At 37.7% G+C, this 20,418-nt stretch overlaps 1 protein-coding gene across 7 annotated transcripts in view; it reads left to right on the top strand.

Moving 5' to 3' along the window:
• Positions 1-20,418, top strand: part of rgs12b (regulator of G protein signaling 12b) — a 54,794-nt gene that overhangs the window by 1,973 nt on the left and 32,403 nt on the right. For 6 of the 7 annotated variants that reach the window (XM_051909003.1, XM_051908832.1, XM_051908568.1 and 3 more), the window contains 2 exons: positions 93-2,172; positions 11,642-11,752. In XM_051909003.1, coding sequence (XP_051764963.1) covers positions 223-2,172; positions 11,642-11,752 — 2,061 coding nt within the window. In that variant the 5' untranslated portion in view covers positions 93-222. Of the gene's footprint in view, positions 1-92; positions 2,173-11,641; positions 11,753-19,063; positions 19,305-20,418 lie in introns of those variants that run through there. The other variant, XM_051909181.1, reaches the window with a different exon arrangement.

Below are 20,418 nucleotides of genomic sequence, written 5' to 3'. Positions count from 1 at the left end.
ACAACACCTGTTCACATTTTCCATATAAATTTCTCTTAATATGTTGATTCATATGTCAATGCACTGAACTTTTCCCTCTCTCCTTTGTAAAGGTATTCTGTGAATATTTAAGCATGTACCACATTAGTGCCTTAGACTGGGGCTCTGGAGTTGGATATCACAAAACACTCTGCATTTGTGAAGCCCTTGTCAGAAGAGAGTGAAACGCGGACTAAAAGAAGAATGTTCAGACAATCAGAGCAAGGGAGGAGGCGTGCAAATGCCCAGCTGTCTGCGCGCATAAGAGGGGTGGAGGTTGCAAGGGGAAGAACCGGCTATGGCTTCACACTATCCGGTCAGTCTCCATGTGTGCTGAATTGCATCCTGAAGGGTAGTCCGGCTGACTATGTGGGCCTTCGCTCTGGAGATCAGATCCTGAGTGTGAACGACATCAATGTGTCAAAAGCATCTCACGAGGACGTTGTCAAACTGATTGGTCGCTGCACAGGTGTCCTACACTTGGTCATTGCCGAAGGCAGTCATAACAACGCACACCTAGATTCATGTTCAAGCGATGAAGAATTGGGGTTCCATGACCACAAGAGCCACTGGTTGAGGCCAAAGATAGACTCAAAGACTCTAGGCATAAACCGCGCAGAACGCGTTGTAGCGGAAATGCAGTCTGGTGGAATCTTTAACATGATCTTTGAAAATTCTAGCCACTCATCCAGCAGCTCAGAGAAAGCAGTAGCTTGTGCCTCTACTGCTAAACCAAGGGCTCTCTCAGAGCCGGACTTTCCTTACTGTAACAATGGCACCCGACGGAGTGATCCCAACTTGCTCACTGAAGAGGAGATGGCCAAAGTGCTCAATGATGACTCTGTGTTCATCGATATGTTTGAACAGCAAGATGAATTTTCCCTGTTGCAAACTGCAGACTCTGCGGGAATACTCAATGTTGGGATGATTGTAGGTTACCTGGGATCCATTGAATTAGCTTCTACAAGTGCTAATCTGGAAAGCGACAGCCTGCAGGCAATTCGTGGCTGTATGCGACGTCTGCGCGCCGAACAAAAAGTGCACTCATTGGTCCTGCTCAAAGTCATGCACGATTGTGTACAGCTATGCAACGACCGAGGCGCTGTTCTAGCCACTTACCCTGCAGAGAAGTTAGCGTTCAGTGCTGTGTGTCCAGACGACCGCCGCTTCTTTGGCCTTGTCACCATGCAGGCCACAAACGACCATGGCATACATAGACATGGTGAGGAGGAGCAAGGGCTGCGTACGTCTTGTCACGTCTTTATTGTAGACCCGGAGCTCTGTCATCATAAGATCCACCAAGGTGTTGCTCGACGCTTTGGCTTCGATTGCACTCCAGACCCAGACACCAGTGGTTGCTTGGAGTTCCCGCCGACTTCCCAGCCCCTTCTACAGTTTGTGTCCGTGCTGTACCGCGATATGGGAGAATCTATAGAGGGCATGCGAGCTCGAGCTTTCCTCGACGGAGACCTAGATGCTCAGCAGAACAACAGCACAAGCAGCAACAGTGACAGTGGCATTGGGAACTTCTTGCCGGAGGAGAAAAGCAACCGAGTCCTCTTGGTTGACTTGGGTGCAAACCCTGGTCGGCATGTTCCTACGGGACTATGGGAAAACCCTCCAGGATCTCGTTGCCAAAGTGTCCTAGGGGGTCTTTCACCACCACCGCCACCACCAATCTCTCATCGTAATGGCTACCGCCCTGACCAGTTCGTAGATCACCCTCAGCCCCATCCACATTCCCACGCAGACCCACCTCTGCTTTCTGGCAGGCATCTGAACTCCTCCTCACGGCTGGATGTATCAGGCCTTCCTTCACGCTCCCACTATTCCGCACATGGCAAGAAGGCGACGGGGGCATCAGGCCAACGTTGGCTGCCAGTTCACGTCCTGAGAGATTGGCGTCAAGGACACAGCAGTGATCAGGAGTCTTATGCAGAGTCCACAGACGGATGGTCCAGTGCTAACTGTAGCACCTTGCCACCACCCATGAGTAAGATTCCAGCCGACCGGTACCGTGCTGCAGGTGAGATCGCCTCACAGCCTCACCGGCTCCATGCACAGAAGGACGAGTGGGCTAAGAAGCTGTTTGGGGAGAAGAACCTACGAGAGCAACTGAATGATGGCAGAAGAACGAAAGATTCAGAGAAAAAGGTAAGAGATTTTTTTAAACATCAGAAGTCTTCAATTTAAGTTTGTGTTTTAATTCTGTGAACAACTTCGGGATCACAGTCAGTAAGACTGCTTAATTCCAGAAGAGTTAACTGCAAATTGAAGTGCATTCAAAATTACAACAGTATTTGATACTGAGTATTAGGAAGAATTAGTAAGTAATGATTTTAAATTTGATACCAGTGCAGTACAGTGGTTAATGAGCCAGGGAATGTGTTATTCAAACCAATGTTGTTTGTGAAAAAAGTCCTTCCAGACATAAACTAATGTGCCTGGAATGGATAGCACGTTTTCCCTTGTCCTTATTATCAGGCACGGCATGATCCTTGATTTTGCTGTTTTCAATTGCTCTAGGAATTTTAATCCTTTCCACCACAGAAAAATTAATCACAACATTTCACTCCAACTTATATTCTCAAATATTTTATATTTGAAATGTGTTGTTGCAGTTATAGTTTTGCATTGTCACTCAGTAAAACTGCACAAACACTTTACTGTCAAAAAGAATTCTGTCAGATAGGTGACATACGTAGCCAGGCTGAAAATACCTCATTCCCATTTGCTGCTTCAGCTGTGGCTTCTCGCTTGGAGGGAACATGTTAAAACTGACCCCGAGATGAGAAGATTGAGATACAAAGCTGGGTTCGTATCATTCTCCCAGTGGAAAATTTTCAGTTCAAATGGCTGTGAGCTCTGCTCTGACTGCCACTGATGGGCCTCAAGCAGCTGACAGCAGATCACTCATATTGATGTCTTGAATCTGGGTGGTAGATGTCGAACCACTGAAACTAATCTGAATGAGATATTTTCAGAAATAGTTTACCCAAATAGGGAAATTCTGTCAGCATCAATTCATGTTCCAAAACCCGTATGATGTTCTTTCCTCTGTGGAACGTAAATGGAGAAGTTTAGTAGAATGTTCACACACCCTTTTCTATAAAACGAAAGCAGATAAGGAGGACCAAGGGCTGTTAAGCTCCAGTGTTCTACAGATGAAATGAAAGTCATACAGGTTTCGATTGACATGAGGATGAAATCAGTATTCTTCAGGTAGCAGACTATTGGCCGGACTATTCGTGCACTACTAAACAACATAGTTTCTTGGTGCTATTATTGTTATACTTGTGATGTGGACTCATTCATTTACAATTTTTAGAGCTATATCTTTATCGTTATGGCTATCGTGCTTGGTGTAACTGTCTATTTTTGGTCATGGTTCAGAAGAAAGTGTGGTCTTTGACAACTTTTCTGTACCATCTCTCCTCAAGACTTGACACGACTTAAGTGGAATTCACCATACATAAGTCTCACAGTTGTTCTGCAAAAATCCTAAATCAAATATGAATAATATCTATGTTCTACACTGTTTAAATCAGGCTACATGTACAGTTGCCTGCATTATTCATTTAAAAACACCTTCACATTTGTAGGAATTGAGTAAAGGCCAGAATCGCTCCACAGGAGCCAACAATGCTGTTCACAGGCCCAAAGCAACAAAACAGACAGCATTGATTGGATTTCCCAGAATAGTATTGTAGCTGTTATATGCATCATCATCTGTGCTTTGACAATAGCTGCAGGGTCTACTAAATACAGTAAGACATGTCAGGCATCAGTGGTCTGTGTTCCTTGCTTTAAGGAAATTGATTTTCAGTTAATTCTCTGCTTGTTTCATTCAAGCACCACTTAATGTATCTATCAACATAATGTGGATATCAAAATTTTGGTAAGACATTAGTATAGGGAACATGAAATTTTATTCACTATTAACTATGACTTTTCCCTCAATAAACTCCTAATTTACTGCTTATTAATAGTTAGTAAGTTAGTTGTTAAGTTTAGGTATTGGGTAGGATTAAGAATGTAGAATAAGGTCATGCAGAATAAGGCATAAATATGTGCTTAATAATTACTAATAAACAACCAATATTTTAGTAATATGCATGCTAATAAGCAACTAGTTAAAAGACCCTAAAATAAAGTGTTACCAAAAGTTTATGTTCAAAGTTATATATTACTGTATGTATAATGGAAAGTGGTATTGAATGCTGTAGCATTTCTTTAAGTTTTTTTTTCACAAATTTTAATCACCTTTTTGCCTATACTAATTTAAATTTCATTTTAAACTTCAAATATTCCTTGTAGTCTTTCAATTAATGAGTTAATAAAAACTGCATGCGTAATCATGATAAAAATTGCTTAATTATTAAAACATGTAGCTGCTAAGGTGATTACAGGATCTGTTAGGTTATATATTAATCTGGGAACATTCTAGGTGGGGGCTGTTGACATAGCGGCCATGTTGAAGAGGTGTGAGGTATCATGGCAGCATGAGTTTTAATAGTGTACAGTCAAACCTAATACTACTACTAAGACTACTAAGTTATGTTAATTAATGTTAGCAAAAACAGCTTTTGTAATTTTCTTTATTAAGAAAAAAAATCAGTAGAAAAACAGAAAATGTACTGGTAATTTTCTGCCAGAACATTATCCATTAAGTTTACAGTATTTCCTTTAAAACACAACACAAGGAAATGTGTAATTGAAAATACAGGTAAAACACTGAAAAATCAATACTGAAAATTCCTTCATATTAACAACAGCACATTGGCCTTATTTTTACAGACTTTTCTTACGGTGTAGGGATCTATTCACTGTGGTTCCTTTCATTATTTCAGCTTAAACTTTCTTTTTGGTTTTGTGACATCATGAAAAAGAGAGACAAAACTTAACACTTGCTTGACATCCACATGGGGTCATGAGTTGATCTCCTACTTACCAACAGGCGGCACTGTTCCACTGTCTGGGCCATTACAGGTCAAATACCTTTTTTGCAGCATAAGATGATTCTTTTCCTTAATCTGTTTTGACTCCCAAATGCATATTCATTTTCTAATGATTATTCAGTGGTTTAAAGGTGGTATACAACTGATCTGTAGATTATAAAACAAAATAACAAAGTATCTAAGTTGGCTTTTATTTTAATGTTTTTTTGTTTTTGTTTTTTTTTTTCCCCCATTTATTTTATTTTATTCATTATTTACTTTTATTGGTTTCATATTATTATACAATAGATATATTGTTCAAAGTAATGAAAAAATGGTTGAGACACCTTCTTGTCTATAGTTATTTTAATGAATACAACTGACTTCATACATATATTAAAAATCACGATGACACCATTGGCTAAAATTCATTACAAAGATAGGCCCGCTGTATGTACTGTATATAAGAATTGTTCACTATCTCATGTTCATATTATTTGTAAACTACCTACAGTGAGTACTGAGCATGTGCAGAACAACTGTGAGACTTATGTATGTTGAATTCCACCTAAGTCATGTCAAGACTTGAGGAGAGCGGTACAGAAAAGGTGCCAAAGACCACACTTTCTTCTGAATCATGACCAAAATATGATAATTATAACGATAAAGATATAGTTCTAAAAAATGCTCTAAATGTAAAAGAATAGTAGAGTCCATACAACAACTATAACGATAACGGCACGGAGAAACAATATAGTTGGAATCACTCACAGAATACTTTTTTTTTACAGCTGATGAATGATAAAAACATTGACAGCCAATCAGAATCAATTCTGCTTTAAGACCTATAAACCATTAAAATGGCAGACAGCAAAGCTGCAGCGCTTACTTATAATAATCCGAACATACAGTATATCGTCTACTAATATAGTTATAGTTGTCTTTCTTGGTATGAACGGGCCTTAATACTTAAACATCCTTGTGAAGTGTTGTTTTATCATAAAAGATTGAGATGTTTATGGTTTTGATTATATGAGTACTTCTTTGCAGTGTCTGTCGGATTGTAATCTTACTGTGAAAGCTTTGCTTCACAGTCTTACATAGAGTGAGATAGTTTTTTGATGGTTATGAAACAGATAAACAGATAGATGTTTTTTAGTAACATTTTTTGGTATGTTTTGTCATCCCCTCCTCATGGATGAAGTAAACAGGAAAGATAGCTCCTCAGAGCTCCTCAAAGATAGCTCCTCCCTGATAAGTCTAAAAGGTCTACGCAGCGCACAGTACGGCCCTGCTCCCCACAGGAATCCATGATGTTATCTCAATCCTGAGACTGACACAACTGCACCTTAAGAGGGGAGAGAGATAGAGAAAGAAAGTGTAAAGTACAAATAGTAAGTTATAGAATGAATAAATCAATAGGTAAAATTGTAATATGAAATGAAATCAAAAGAGGACAGAATGTGATACTTTGAGACTTTTCAGTATCATTCACTCTTTTTGAGCTTTAGGCTGTGCTGAAGTAAGCATAGTCATATGAGCCTCGTGTTTCTATGTTTTTTTTTCTCTTCATTAGTCTTTTGAAGTATATAAATATAAAACTTAAAAAAAACAAATTTTCCTCCTAAGAGTCAACTCCCAAGTACTACACACACAAAAAGCAGCTCTCGCTAACATCTGGAACATTTAGTGTTGTGTTCCAAAACCCATGTTGACAGCTTTATGCTTCTTTTCAGCAACCGCCTGAAAGATTCATCCAAGGAACGTAGTTTAGTCCACAATATTTCCTTTAGATTAGTTCACAACTCCATGTTGCTTAATTGCCATGGAAACCGTCGGTCTCTGAAGAGACGATCACTCATGTTACATGACTGCTGGTTTTTTTAATGATACCCAATATGGGTGTCTAGTATCCAGGTACTCAGAAAAGGATGCAGAATGTAAGAACATTTGCTGGAATACTAGAGCAGCCTTTTTGTTTTCTTTGAATTTTTGGTTGATTCTTTAGTTTTTCCTCTTCTTTAAAGGGACACTCCACTTTTTTTGAAAATAGGCTCATTTTCCAACTCCTCTAGAGTTACACAGTTGAGTTTTACCATTTTCGAATCCATTCAGCCGATCTCCAGGTCTGGCGGTACCACTTTTAGCATAGTTCATTGAATCTGATTAGACCGTTAGCATCTTGCTCAAAAATGACCCATGGTACTGCAGCAAAGTTCCTTGATTATTACGCCGGAATGAGAGTATAGTTCCTAGCCATATCGGCCTAAAAAATCGCAACTTTTCATTTTCCGTCAGTCTTAGTACACAATGTAACTACAGAAGAGTCAAGTTTTAAATAGGAAAAATATCGAAACTCTTTGGTCATTTTTGAGCGAGATGCTAACGGTCTAATCAGATTCAATGAACTATGCTAAGCTATGCTAAAAGTGGTACCGCCAGACCCGGAGATTGGCTGAATGGATTCGAAAACTGTAAAACTCAACTGTTTTAACTTTAGGGGAGTTGGAAAATGAGCCTATTTTCAAAAAAAGTGGAGTGTTCCTTTAAAGTCGGCGTGAAATGGAAGTTGCAATGGGCTTTTCTTCCACATTGTGACATGTATCTGAGTGAAAAGGCTTCCCAAACAAGAAAAATGTATGGCAGGATTTGATTTTGTCCATGGGGAATCCATTGGATCATTGGATGCCATTGCTGTGATGTCATATGAGTGACAGGTGGTCCCGCCCTCGCTCCAGTAAACACTTCACCAGAGAAAGGATGTCGTTGCAAGAGGGAGGGGAAGTTATTTTGATTAAAAATTATGAGGGCACATTCATTTAAAAAATGAAGTGCACAGATAAATAATTTATAATACATACTTCAATGTAAAAAAAAAAAAAAAGAATGGCCAATTTTGTCATAATGACTAAGTTCGTACAGTAACATCCTTCACATTATAGTTCTTAACTGTCATATATTTTATTAAAGGGCCCTGTGTTCATGTGTTTCCATAGCACTGATCATTTGTCCTTTCCTGATTCTCTAAGGTTTCCTTTTATGGTATGTGCGTCATACGTGCGTGTGTGTGTGTGTCTGTCTTTGCATGCTTGTGATTGAGAGAGATATTATGTAAATGTCTTTTTTGTCAGCCTTAGAGGGATAGTTCGCCAAAAATTTAAATTCAGTCATTGTGTGCTCACCATTGTTCTATACCTGTATGACTTTCTTTCTTCTGGGGAACATAAAAGAAAATATTTTCCAAAAATGGAAGTCAATGGTCACCAAAACTGTTTGTTTACAAACAAGTCTTGGTTTCCAGGTTTGGAACAACATGGGTGAATAAATTATGACAGAATTTTCATTTTTGGGTGAACTATCCCTTTAAATGTGGAAACATATATGTGTATAGCTAAAGTATGTTACTGCCCTGACCCCCATGTGCATGTAGTCACTTGTGTTGGCATATTTGTGTGTGTGCATATGTTTGTTAGCACTTGATGTGTCATAATAATGAGCCTGAACACACAGAGTTCTCAGTGTTTCTAGGCAACACAGGAGACCATTTGATTATGCTGCTCTTGTCATCGGCACAATCAGTCTCTAAACTTTAGCCTATGAAAATTATCCCTCTATCAGTCTGTGTCTCTGTCTCTGTCTGACTGCCTGACAAATAGTTTGCCCATCTTTGTACATTCGTCTTTCTGTTACTCAGGCCAACAGCAACACCAGACATTCTCTGAACACAAAACATGACATGGTGTTATGTCATTAAGTATTTACAGAATTGATTCGGGTTAATGCTGATGTGTGTATTTTTATGTTAAAATACTTTCTTTTATACCAATTAAATGTGTTGAGAAGGTGTAAATATTTTCCTATCCAGGCTTTGCACCTGGTACATGATAAAATGGGCAAAAAAACTCAGACTTAAAGGGTTAGTTCACCCAAAAAAGAAAATTCTGTCATCATTTACTCACCCTCATGTTGTTCCAAACCTGTATGACTTACTTTCTGTCTCAGTATTTTTATGTCTGTACATTGGCAGTCAGTAGTCACAATAACTGTTTGAATACCAAGATTTTTCAAAATATCCTCTTTTGTGTTTCACAGAAGAAAGTAAGGCATGCAGGTTTGGATTGACATGAGAGAGAGTAAATTATAATAGAATTGTAATTTTAGGGTGGAGGATGCCTTTACGGTGCAATCACATTTTCTGCTGTTTGGCGCATTTTCGTTGGAGAAATTAAGTAATTTCAGTAGGAATCCATGCTATCAAATATTAAAGGAACACTCCACTTTTTTTGAAAATAGGCTCATTTTCCAACTCCCCTTTTTAAGTGAGATGCTAACGGTCTAATCAGATTCAATGAACTATGCTAAGCTATGCTAAAAGTGGTATTGCCAGACCCGGAGATCGGCTGAATGGATTCGAAAACGGTAAAACTCAACTGTTTAACTCTATGGAGTTGGAAAATGAGCAAAAAAAAAAGTGGAGTGTTCCTTTAAGAGGTCACGTTAGCCACACAAATTCACTGCGTTGACCAAAAGAAAGTCCAATAATGTCACTATATTATTGAAAAATAGACAAAGGAAGTTTTACACATGCAAGCATTACTTAAATTTTCTTTAAAAATATAGAAATCTTGTTTTGTTTTTTTTAGCAATGCTGTGTGATGATGCTAGTGGCACAAACATCACATTTAAATTAAAAACCTCAACAGGAAATCCTCATAAAAATCACTTTGGTGACAAAAAAAACATTAGAATGGTAACCATCACACAGGTTTTTTTTTTTTTTTTTTTGCGCACACATAAAAAGCACACTCATTTCCCTAAGGGACTGAGCAAGCTCTGTGTCTGTTCATGTGATCCTGTGCTATCACCACAATGAAATGAAACAGTGCGAGGACAGTTGTTTACTGGTTCCTCTGTGTATTTTACACATGGAGTAGATGAGGAAAGTTGCTGTCCTTTTCAAAAATAGGGAGAGGGAGACAAAGCACTCCTCACTTAACATTTCTCAAGAGACAGTTTTGGTAGATGGACACTGATATGATTATGAGCTGGGATTCAGCCTGACCACCAGACTCTCTCTTGTGTGTGTGCAGAATTGTGGATGAAGGATGCAGATTGTGTAGAGGTCTGATGAACGATCTTGAGTGAACTATATCATTATATGTAATCCTTCAGAAATCATTCTAATATGCTGATTTGGTGCTAAAGAAACATTTATTATTATTAACAACTATTGTGCTGCTTAATTATTTTGTGGAAACCCTCATAATTTTTTTTCAGAACAATTGATGAATAGAATTTTTTTTTTGTTGTAATAATAGACTTGTCACTTTTGATCAATTTAAAGTGCCCCTGTTAGGCTATTTTAAAGGTTCCTAATTTTGTTTTGGAGGTCTCCTACAATAGGTTCACATGCATCAAAGGTCAATAAACACTTTCATTTTCTCATAATATATATTGCACATCAACACATTTTTCAATGATTCTCAAAAGACTCGCCTCTCTAAACCCCTCCTTCCCCCTCCCGAACCTCCATCACAAGGACGGCTAGAGCAGGATGTTTCCGCTGCTCAGTTTGACGTATAATATGAGATGTTACAACTGTAATTCCTCACCATCAGCATTAACAAGTGTATGTCCATCAACAAACCTATGTGTATATGTCATAAGTCGCACGGGTATATTTGTAACAATAGCCAACAATACATTGTATGGGTCAAAATTTTCCACTTTTCTTTTATGCCAAAAATCATTGATTATTAAGTAAAGAGCATGTTCCATGAAGATATTTTGTAAATTTCCTACTGTAAATATTTAAAAAATATTAGTAATATGCATTGCTAAGGACTTCATTTGGACAACTTTAAAGGCAATTTTCTCAATATTTTGATTTTTTTTTTTTTACACCCTCAGATTCCAGATTTTTAAATAGTTGTATCTCGGCCAAATATTATCCTATCCTAACAAATCATACATCAATGGAAAGTTTATTTATTCAGCTTTCAGATGATGTATAAATCTCAATTTACAAAAATTGACCCTTATGACTGGTTTTGTGGTCCAGGGTCACATATTTTTAGTTTATTGCTGTGCACATGTGGGAACTGTATTATTACCAGTATCAATAACAAGTGCATACATTAGCCGAGCGCTAACGTGAATGACTAATGTAACATTAAAGTTTGTAAAACAAATCTGGCTCCATCCTTTATCATTACTCAAAGTAGACAACAGACAATCTGCATTAATGGCACAGTTTTAGTTAATAGTGGGCCGACAGATGATTAGAAGAACTATTTTATTTGGTATGGTCAAGTATCAAATAAATTGTACACTTACATTGATAAAGTAGCCTAATTGTTTAAAAATTACCATGGTAAAAGTTCCAAGTTAAGTTTAATTGTCATCTACCAAACTGTATCCACTTTTGATACCTAAAATCAAACTAATGAAATGATCTGCAGCACATACCTACATTAATGTTTGCTACATAATTTTGCTGGAAATTCAGTTGCATTCAAATTATAATATCATGATGCATTGTAACATAGTAAATCTTGACATATACATCACAACATGTGTTGTATAATGAGGAAAACTGCATTAAAAAATATTTGGTCTAACACCAGTAGAAAAGTTGGAAATTGTTGTGTCTATGTTACTAATGTCTTTCTCTCCGTTTCTCACAGGGTGGAAGGTTCAAAGGCATCACGATGGGCTTTCCTCAGCGTTCCTCTGGAAGACGATCTTTTGGCCGTTCCAAGCGTCTCAGTATGGCTCGCTCACTCGATGACCTTGAGGTGAGGTTCCTCAAATGCTTCTCTTTTTCTCCAGACGTAGACCTCCACCTTTCTCTGTCTTTCTCTCTCATTCTCACTTATAAAACTTCCCAACATTCCGATCCTATCACTCGGAGGGTTGGGAATGATTACATAAGCAATGAGTGACCTACGCAGTACTTCAGAGACAAGAGACATGCATGCAAACTGAAAAAAACAAACACAATCAACCCTCTGGAGGTTAGGACTCTAGGGGCCTTATTTACGAAACAACGGCTGTCCGCCTGTAGAACAGATTTGACACCACAGCGAGGGTATTCCAGTGTATTAATGGCTCTGGTCACACTCGCACACGTGAGTTTAATTTTAGAACCAGCAGTCAAAGAGATAGAGTGCATCCGCGTGTCATGTGACGTGCACACAAGTGTAGTGACGGCAGATTTCCATGGCAACGGAGGAGACGGTGAAACGTGGATGGTGTAATTTTCAGATGGAATCGCTCGGGGGCATGAAAAACTGGCAGCACGTCACATCTCAGTCTGGCCTGATAGCCAGCATGCCAGTGGTTATTATGGTTTTTTATATATTTTTTTGTGTAATTAGAGGCTTAATTTGGAACACTAAAGCTGAAGTGTGTTTTTTTTTTTTTTTGACATATTTTCTTCTATTTCAGCTTGATTTGCAGAGACAACTATAAGTAAGCCATTTGTACACTGATTTGCCTGAAAATTGTAAACACTGTTGATATGTGGTGCTATGAAATATTGCTTGTTTTGTTTTGAGCATGCCAACCTGCTTGATTTGGGGGGAACTGTTGTTTTTGCTTGACCAAGTGACGATTTTTCACTTAAATGTTCGAAATTATGTTCAATTACGTTCAGTAATGCTATTGGCAGAGAAATTGCACACTTCAGCTTTAATCTGTGGTTAACATTCACAAATTATTTATTATCAGAAGCACAGCAATGATTAGTGGTGCTTGTCAAGGCAAATATCACTATTAACATTTCTCCATTGTCAAGTGGGACAGCCATGAGCATTGTCCTAGATGATGAGGGGCTTACTAAAGTCCTCCTTGGTATAGCATAATGACTGAGTAAAATTAGGTGGTTCCTACCCATAAAATCTTTGTTCTGGGCCCATGAATGTAACCTCTAAGTATTTAAAGGTGCAATGTGTAAAATTTGGAGGATATATATGCAATATAATATACATAACTATGTTTTCAGTGGTACATAAAGACCTTACATAATGAACTGTTATGTTTTTATTACCTTTGAATGAACCATTTCTATCACACACACCGAGGGTCCCCCCTCCATGTCAAGTCGCCATTATGCGCCGGCATGTTTCTACAGCAGCCCTAAATGGACAATCACTCTACAGAGTGTGTTTTGTCACTATGTTGTTGTTCATCTAAATCGTTCGTGTTTTTAGAGGCAGCTTGCATCTTCACTACATTGAATATGCACAAAGTAGTAGTAGTCGTTGTCTAGTTTATTAGAAGCAGAGACCGTTCTTTGTTAGAAGAAAGAAGAAACCTCATTGCTTCACACAGGCTACTCTCTGCTCTCTCAGACGATGACATGTCGACCAGACAGCCACCGTAGCTTCTCCGAAAGGGAGGGGTGCGAGGGGTGTGCGCTGTTAGTTGCAGTTCGCAACCTCACTGCTAGATGCAGCTAAAATTTACACACTGCACCTTTAACATTGGTACATAACTCATTCCGCACAATTGTGTTGTAAGTGGTAGCCTAAATCATGGAGCTTGTTGAGTTGAAGTGGCCAACAATAAAACAATCAAAACAGAACCTAAAGACATTTCAAGGGTTACCTTCAAAAACTTCATAAAGAGATCGGAAAACTAATCCATATGAATCAAGCTGTTTAGTCTAAATTTTCTGAGGAGAATCGATCGCTTGTTATGATGAAAAGATTTAATTTAGGCTTTTACTCGCATGTAAACATTGATCAGCAAACATAAGTAGAAGCTCAGCCTAACTTGAATAACGCACAAGAACAAACCTCTTCCGGAAGCCCAAACGTGCTGTGTAACCAATGAGGCTCATTCTCGTGTGTTATACAGCACGTTTGAGCTTCTGGAAGAGGTTTGTTCTTGTGCGTTATTTAAGGAAATCTGACAGCATTCTGTCATCAAAAAGATCTTCATTTGTGTTCAGAAGATGAACGAAGGTCTTAAGGGTTTGGAACGACATGAGGGTGAGTAATTAATGACAGAATTTTCATTTTGGGGTGAACTAAACCTTTAAGAATGGATCAACGCCAAAGTCATGGGTTCAGTCTCCTGGGAATGACACATTTACATTTATGCAATTGCCGGACTTTGTCGAAAACAACTTACATTTCATTCAAGATATATTTTATTAGATCATGCATTCCCTGGATACCCGTGACTTTGTCATTGCTACGGCCTATTCCTTATGTAATTTATTCCTGTGATGGCAAAGCTGAATTTTTAGCATCATTACTCCAGTCTTCAGTGTCACATGATCCTTCAGAAATCATTCTAATATGCTGATTTGCTGCTAAAAAAAAAATCTTATTATTATCAATTTTGAAAACAGTTGTGCTGCTTAATATTTTTTTGTGGAAACCATGTTACATATTTTCAGGATTTTTTCAGAAGTAAGTACAAAAGTAAAGTTCAGAAGTAAATTCTATTTATTTGAAATAGAAATCTTACATGTCTTAGTCATTGCCGAATAAAAGTTTTTTTTCTTACCAACCCTAAACCTGTCATATATATTAAATATTACTGTTATTATTAAATATCCTGTATATTCAATTTTATTCAATTAAATAATTATTGTTAAAGAAATAACTACACTTTAAAAAAAAAAAAAAACTCTTATTTTCCAAGGGTTATCAGTGGGTAATTATTATTATACCTTTGTCCACTATTATAAGTGATTTGTCAATAATGAGTAACTGATCCCAGAAAACATTTACCCTTTTTACTTGTTTAGTCTCATGATCAAATCTTTTCTCTTTTAAAGAGCAGAAATCCCTCTTTACCAGTCACATAGCGTGAAAGTGAGTTTCCGTGCCACTCTGACGGGGACAGTCACATTGTTGATCGGGCATGATAAGATAAAAGAATGAAACGCTTCCTCTAGTTAGTGGCTGGAACAAACATTGGCCTGACTGCATAAAGCGGGTTGTATTGGGTGAAGAAGAGAGAAAACATCAGTCTGAAGAGCAGGAAGATTTTCATCTATGCTGTTCAAATGCTAACAAACGCATTGATATTTAAGACAGAAACTGTAATAATGCTGTGTATGGAAATGAAGGTTGAATGTTTTATATTTTTTCTCTCTTGCTACTATTATTTTCCTGAAGTCTCTCTCTTTTCTATTTCCTCTTATCTCTTTGTCATGTCTTCCGGTGGCTTCGTCTCTTTTCTCAGAGTTGTACATATGCAGGGTGGCGGCACTTGTGTGTGAACAGAGCTCGCTTTGTGAAGCAGCACCGTAATTAGTGTGAGAGAGAGTGTGTGTGTGTGTGTGTGTGTGTGTGTGCGCTAATGAGCACTGAGCAGCATTCTTCTCGTTAGCAGGGACTCTGCTACGAACTCACACACTTTCTGCAGCGAGGCATGAACTTGCATATACACTCTTAAATTACATGCTAATTGAATACTGTCCTTAAATGCTGTGACACACACTCTCAAGCTCTGAGATGAACATAAACAACATCAGGAAAGGCACTAATTATCGGCTTCTGCAGTACACACACACACACATTTCCTCTGGCTGGCCTATCATGTAAGAGAAAGCGAGCTATGCAGTTATCTTGTCAGCGAGTGTTTACCCGGTGAGATGGCATTTCTCTTCATGCCCACAAACACTGTGTGACATCATGCCAGCCTTTCAAGCCTTTAGTTTGCTCACTGAGCCAACAAATTCCCCCTCCCCCTGATTCAAATCTGATCGTGACTAACATTGAGAGTCACGAATACAATTTATTTTTAAATACAAACTCATTTTACAAGGATAATTTAAACCGAATGGCACTCCTGAGACTGACTTCTTCATAAACCGACCACGGAAGTGAACTTGAAATACATGTATCTGGTCTTATGGTGAAGGATTTTAAAGAAAATTGTTATCTTAATCTTTCATCAGAGATGAAGGATGAATTTTTGGCTAATGTCATCAAACTTTTTTTTTTTCACAACAATATTTGAAGGCCTGACAACTCCTAGTTTCTGTAAATTACATTTCAGGATTGTAGAAGTGTTAAGCACTGAATGTTTTTTCAAGTTTTTCTAGTCCTTTGTGATTTAAAGGCACAGTATGTAAGTTTCGCCATTAGAGGTCGCTTTTTCAAGACAATAACAAAGGCGTAGCTCGATGACGCTGTGAATGAGTGTGGAATCATGGGAGTTGTCATCTTCACTTCCACAGCCAATAGAAAGCAGTCCAACGGGACTCAGGCAGAAATCATGTTCATGGATGAGCTAATGTATTCAAGTTTTATTAACGTTACTTTGGTAAGAAGCAGTGCGGGTCTTGAGCCCAGGACATTTTCCGTTGGGGTTTTTATTATGCTTATATGCCACAGTCGGCCGCTGCCGCTCCTTTCATTTTGTTGTTTATGCATATTTTATAATTAAAGTTACGATTAAAGTTGTTTAACGTCCACCTCCTTTGTCCCTGAACTTATAGTTACGTTTAATCACTTAAATTCACTTTATTTTATTTAATTCTAATGAAATAGCCGCGAGTGCTGAATTACTACTCATTCAGGTCACTTTACCTGACAAATTAAAATTGTAGGGTAACGCAGCGCTGTTTTAATTTGTCAAAACAATCATACTAAAATTGAGTGTGTTGAAAGTTGTTATAACGTTCGCTCGGTGGCTGGTATGAGACACTTGTTGCACATTTCAGCAAGCTAGATCGGTATTAGAATATCATATTAATAAAAGCTGGATAACTTGTGTTGCTAAATGGAATGCAATTAATTTTAAAATATATTGTATGCTGGAAAAAAATGTTGTATTACTGTTACTGCAAATAAAGCTCTTTCTGATTATGCTAAAAAATAGCATTGTCTCTGAGGCATGGTACAAACATCGCTGTAAATCAAGAAAACAAGAGATTCAAACGATAAGATTATCCGTGTTGAACTATATAACAATGATTAGTTTTCTGTCAATAAAAGTATCCAAACAGTTGCTCACCTGTCTAATAAAATGCATAACATATTAAAGCATCTTTGGTGTTTCTATGGTTACTACGGAGATCAAGGGTAGCGTGGATATGACGTCATTGACAGGCGACGTAACGACACGGATCGTTAAACTGGCTAAATTAGCTGATTTCTCTTGATTTAAACATTATTGACATTTGGGATAATGTAAGTACACAAGTCAACAAAATATATAACATTGTTCTAATGGCCTTCGGATATTTTAATCCAAAAATCTTGCATATTGTGCCTTTTAAAAGTATTTTTAAAAATATTTTTACTCATAGTTTTTACCTGATGAAATTTTTTAAAGCTTATAATGTAAGAGTGCCTATGTAGTTTTAAGATTTTATTTGTTTACATGACTTCCAGGTCTAGAAATAACACCTTTTATATTAGGCTATACTCCAGCTTTACTCCAAGAGATTGAAAACCCTGGTTCTTTAACAAAGTTTCTGCTGGGGTGAATTAAAATAAGAGAAATCTTGTTGTTTTTTTTTTTTGTTATTTTATCTTATTTTAATGCTTATTTCATCTTATTTTAAATCATTACGCTATCTTGAGGCCCCCTTAGACGTTTACTGATGCCCCCTGGTTGAGAACCACTTAGAGACAACTTTTTTACGCTTCAAAGTATTTCCGATGTGCTTCAGTACATTTCTTGTTGAATATTTGGTTGAACTCATTACACTGCAGAAGTAAAAGGGTTGTAAATGCATTTCATGTAGTCTCAGACTAAGGTTTTCTGAAGAAATTGATCACTTTACTGATTTGAACATGTGAGTCTAAATAATCTTGACTGCATAAATAATACTGTTTTTATGTTGCATGATGGACATGAAATTGCACAATCAGATATGCTGTATGCAGGCTTTGCTCAACCAGTTTAGTGACAGGAAAGTTGGATGACATTCATGTATGAGTAGTTGGATACGTGCTGTGTGTTTGAGGCAATGGGCCTGAATGATTGCAAAAAATTGAATTGAGGAGATGCATGTGTGAAAACACCCGTGAACAAAAAGTCTCTTGATGGTTAAATCACCATAAGATTACACACTGTTCATAGAACATTACAATTGTGGATACAAAAATGTAAATAATTGGAACCTAAATACAGTTTTGTTGTGCACCGCAACTCTTAAAATAAATATTAATGACACATCACTGGATTTCCTGTAGTTTAAAAGCTCGATTAGAAAACAAGGTAGAATCCTAATAATTATGCAACCCAGAAAGAACCTTCTCTACTCTCCCGGTCTTGTGACTGCCTGATTTAAAAGAGTTTTTCAGAATCATTCTGTTTGTGCATGTTTGTTTCTGGCTGTATTTCTATATGTGAGTGTATTTTCTCACATATAATGTTTGTATAATATCTATGCATCTAGAAGGTTGTATAATCTCATGTTAGGGCATTGTACAGTCAATAGCATGAGGAATATGGTGCATTTTTAACTCTCTGAGGCCGAGTCAAATACGCTCAGCTGCATGTACCGTCACATCAGTCACAAATTCTGACTGATTTATCACAGTGATGATACTACTTTGCTCCAGGGTCCCAAAAAAACAGACCCCTCAGATTCTTAAACACCGCTTACAGAGATAACAGGGTTGGGACTTGTTGAAGAATGTAGCTCTTCATACCAGTTTCATGTTTTAATAGTGCCTGTCAAACAAGACAAATCCACACAAACACAATGAGACTAACAATTCAATGTTCCGGATACTTTTTGTTGTGCACATTGACTGCAATTATACAGACACTGAAATAAACACATGCCAGGAAGCTGAACCCCCTTAATTGTTCAACAACACACACACACACACACACACACACTCACGCACACACACTGATTCTTTCACGCTCCCTTCTTTAAGCAGATGCTATGCTCAAGGCATACTAAGTAGGTGACACAACACATTGTGTAAATAACATGAAGAATCCCACTGTGAAGCACTTACATTTCTGTGCGTGTATGTGTGTGTGACTGTTTCTCACGCCTCTGTGAAGTATAGGAGTGTGAACGCACACACACTCACTCCCACTTGCGAGCGTGTCTCTGCATCTCTGTCTGTGAGCCCTGGGCTCTGTGGGCGGAATAGGAATTACAGCGGAGTGGGTGGAAAGACAGAGAGAGAGAGAGAGAGAGGGAGAGAGAATCAAACGACACAAGACGCAGAGATAGTGACAGGGACAGACTGTGAACACGGACTCACTGCACACTTGTGTGTGCTCACACATGCCGTATTGGACACAGCCAGTGGATGGATGTGTTTACAGAGCGTGGAGTCATTTAACGCCCAACTGTGGAGTCTAACGCTGCCATACATGGAGCCAACTTTGAGCGTCAATCCTGATGGAGTGAGTACCTGTACATGCACATTTGTAGAGATTAGTGTGCTTGTTTGATCTGTCAAGTCATGTTGTATTTAGAGGTGGAGGGTTATGGATGCACTCTGACAGTTTTCAATCGCAATCTGTGTTTGCTGTTAATATTTAAGAGTAAGGTTGTGATCAGGAGGCGCTCTTTGGATTTTAACACCACTTGCACAAGTACTTGTGCGATCTTGCTTTGGAATGCAGGTCCTTGTCTGTTGAAACCTCAAATTAGTTTAAAAACTGTGCTGAGGGACAGGTTATCAAGTGAATTTGCATATCGAATGCTCGTTTGATGCCATTCATTGACATGTTTTGTGCTTTTATATATTTTTTTTAATGATGTAATTGTATGCTAAAATTAGCAAGACGAAAGATATTTGTATATGTAATTATATAATTTACCTTTTATGGTTTGATCACGAATCATCTTGCTTATGATAATCATGTGACTTGATTTGTCCAATCAGGTGTCATCAAATTCTTATGAGCTCCTGATGAAAGATTTCTCTATTTGCCATATGTTTTTGGAAATTTCCTTTTAGCATTATTTGAGTTTTTTTTTGTGGTTATTCAGGTGTCATTTATGAATTTTAAAGCAACTTTGTCTTCACTCTCACGCATCTCAATTGTGTGTTGAGTGCTTTATTGTTGAAATTGTACAGGCTCAGACAAAACAAACGTTTCATATGAAGCTGCCCTCCCCTTTGAGAAAGAAGAACAGTAAGTGTCAAATCATTTAATCAGATCTCATAGAGGAAGTTGAGTGAAACATTAATACTTTGTAAGTGAATCATTTGGTATTGCAATGCAGTGGTTTGATCATACTGATTAGTAGTTGTTTGGGGAAAATTACTTTTTTCTTTTTCTTTGGAAGAGAAGCATTTCACCCAAAACTAGAACAGAAGTTCATTAGATTTTTTTTGGTTTGTTTTCTCTTTACTATTTCCAAGTAAAATTTAACTTCTAATTTCACTACATATCATTTAGATTTATCTTGGAGTCCTTGTAAAGCGTATGCAAGCATTATGTAATATATTATTATTATTATTATTATTTTATTTTATTTTTTTAATTCATAGTATTTGATAATTTTGAG

The sequence above is a fragment of the Ctenopharyngodon idella genome, chromosome 1 (assembly GCF_019924925.1).
Source record: "Ctenopharyngodon idella isolate HZGC_01 chromosome 1, HZGC01, whole genome shotgun sequence".
In the NCBI taxonomy this organism is placed as follows: Eukaryota; Metazoa; Chordata; class Actinopteri; order Cypriniformes; family Xenocyprididae; genus Ctenopharyngodon; species Ctenopharyngodon idella.
Note: the sequence above shows the minus strand (reverse complement) of the source record. Positions and strands in the feature narration are given on the sequence as shown.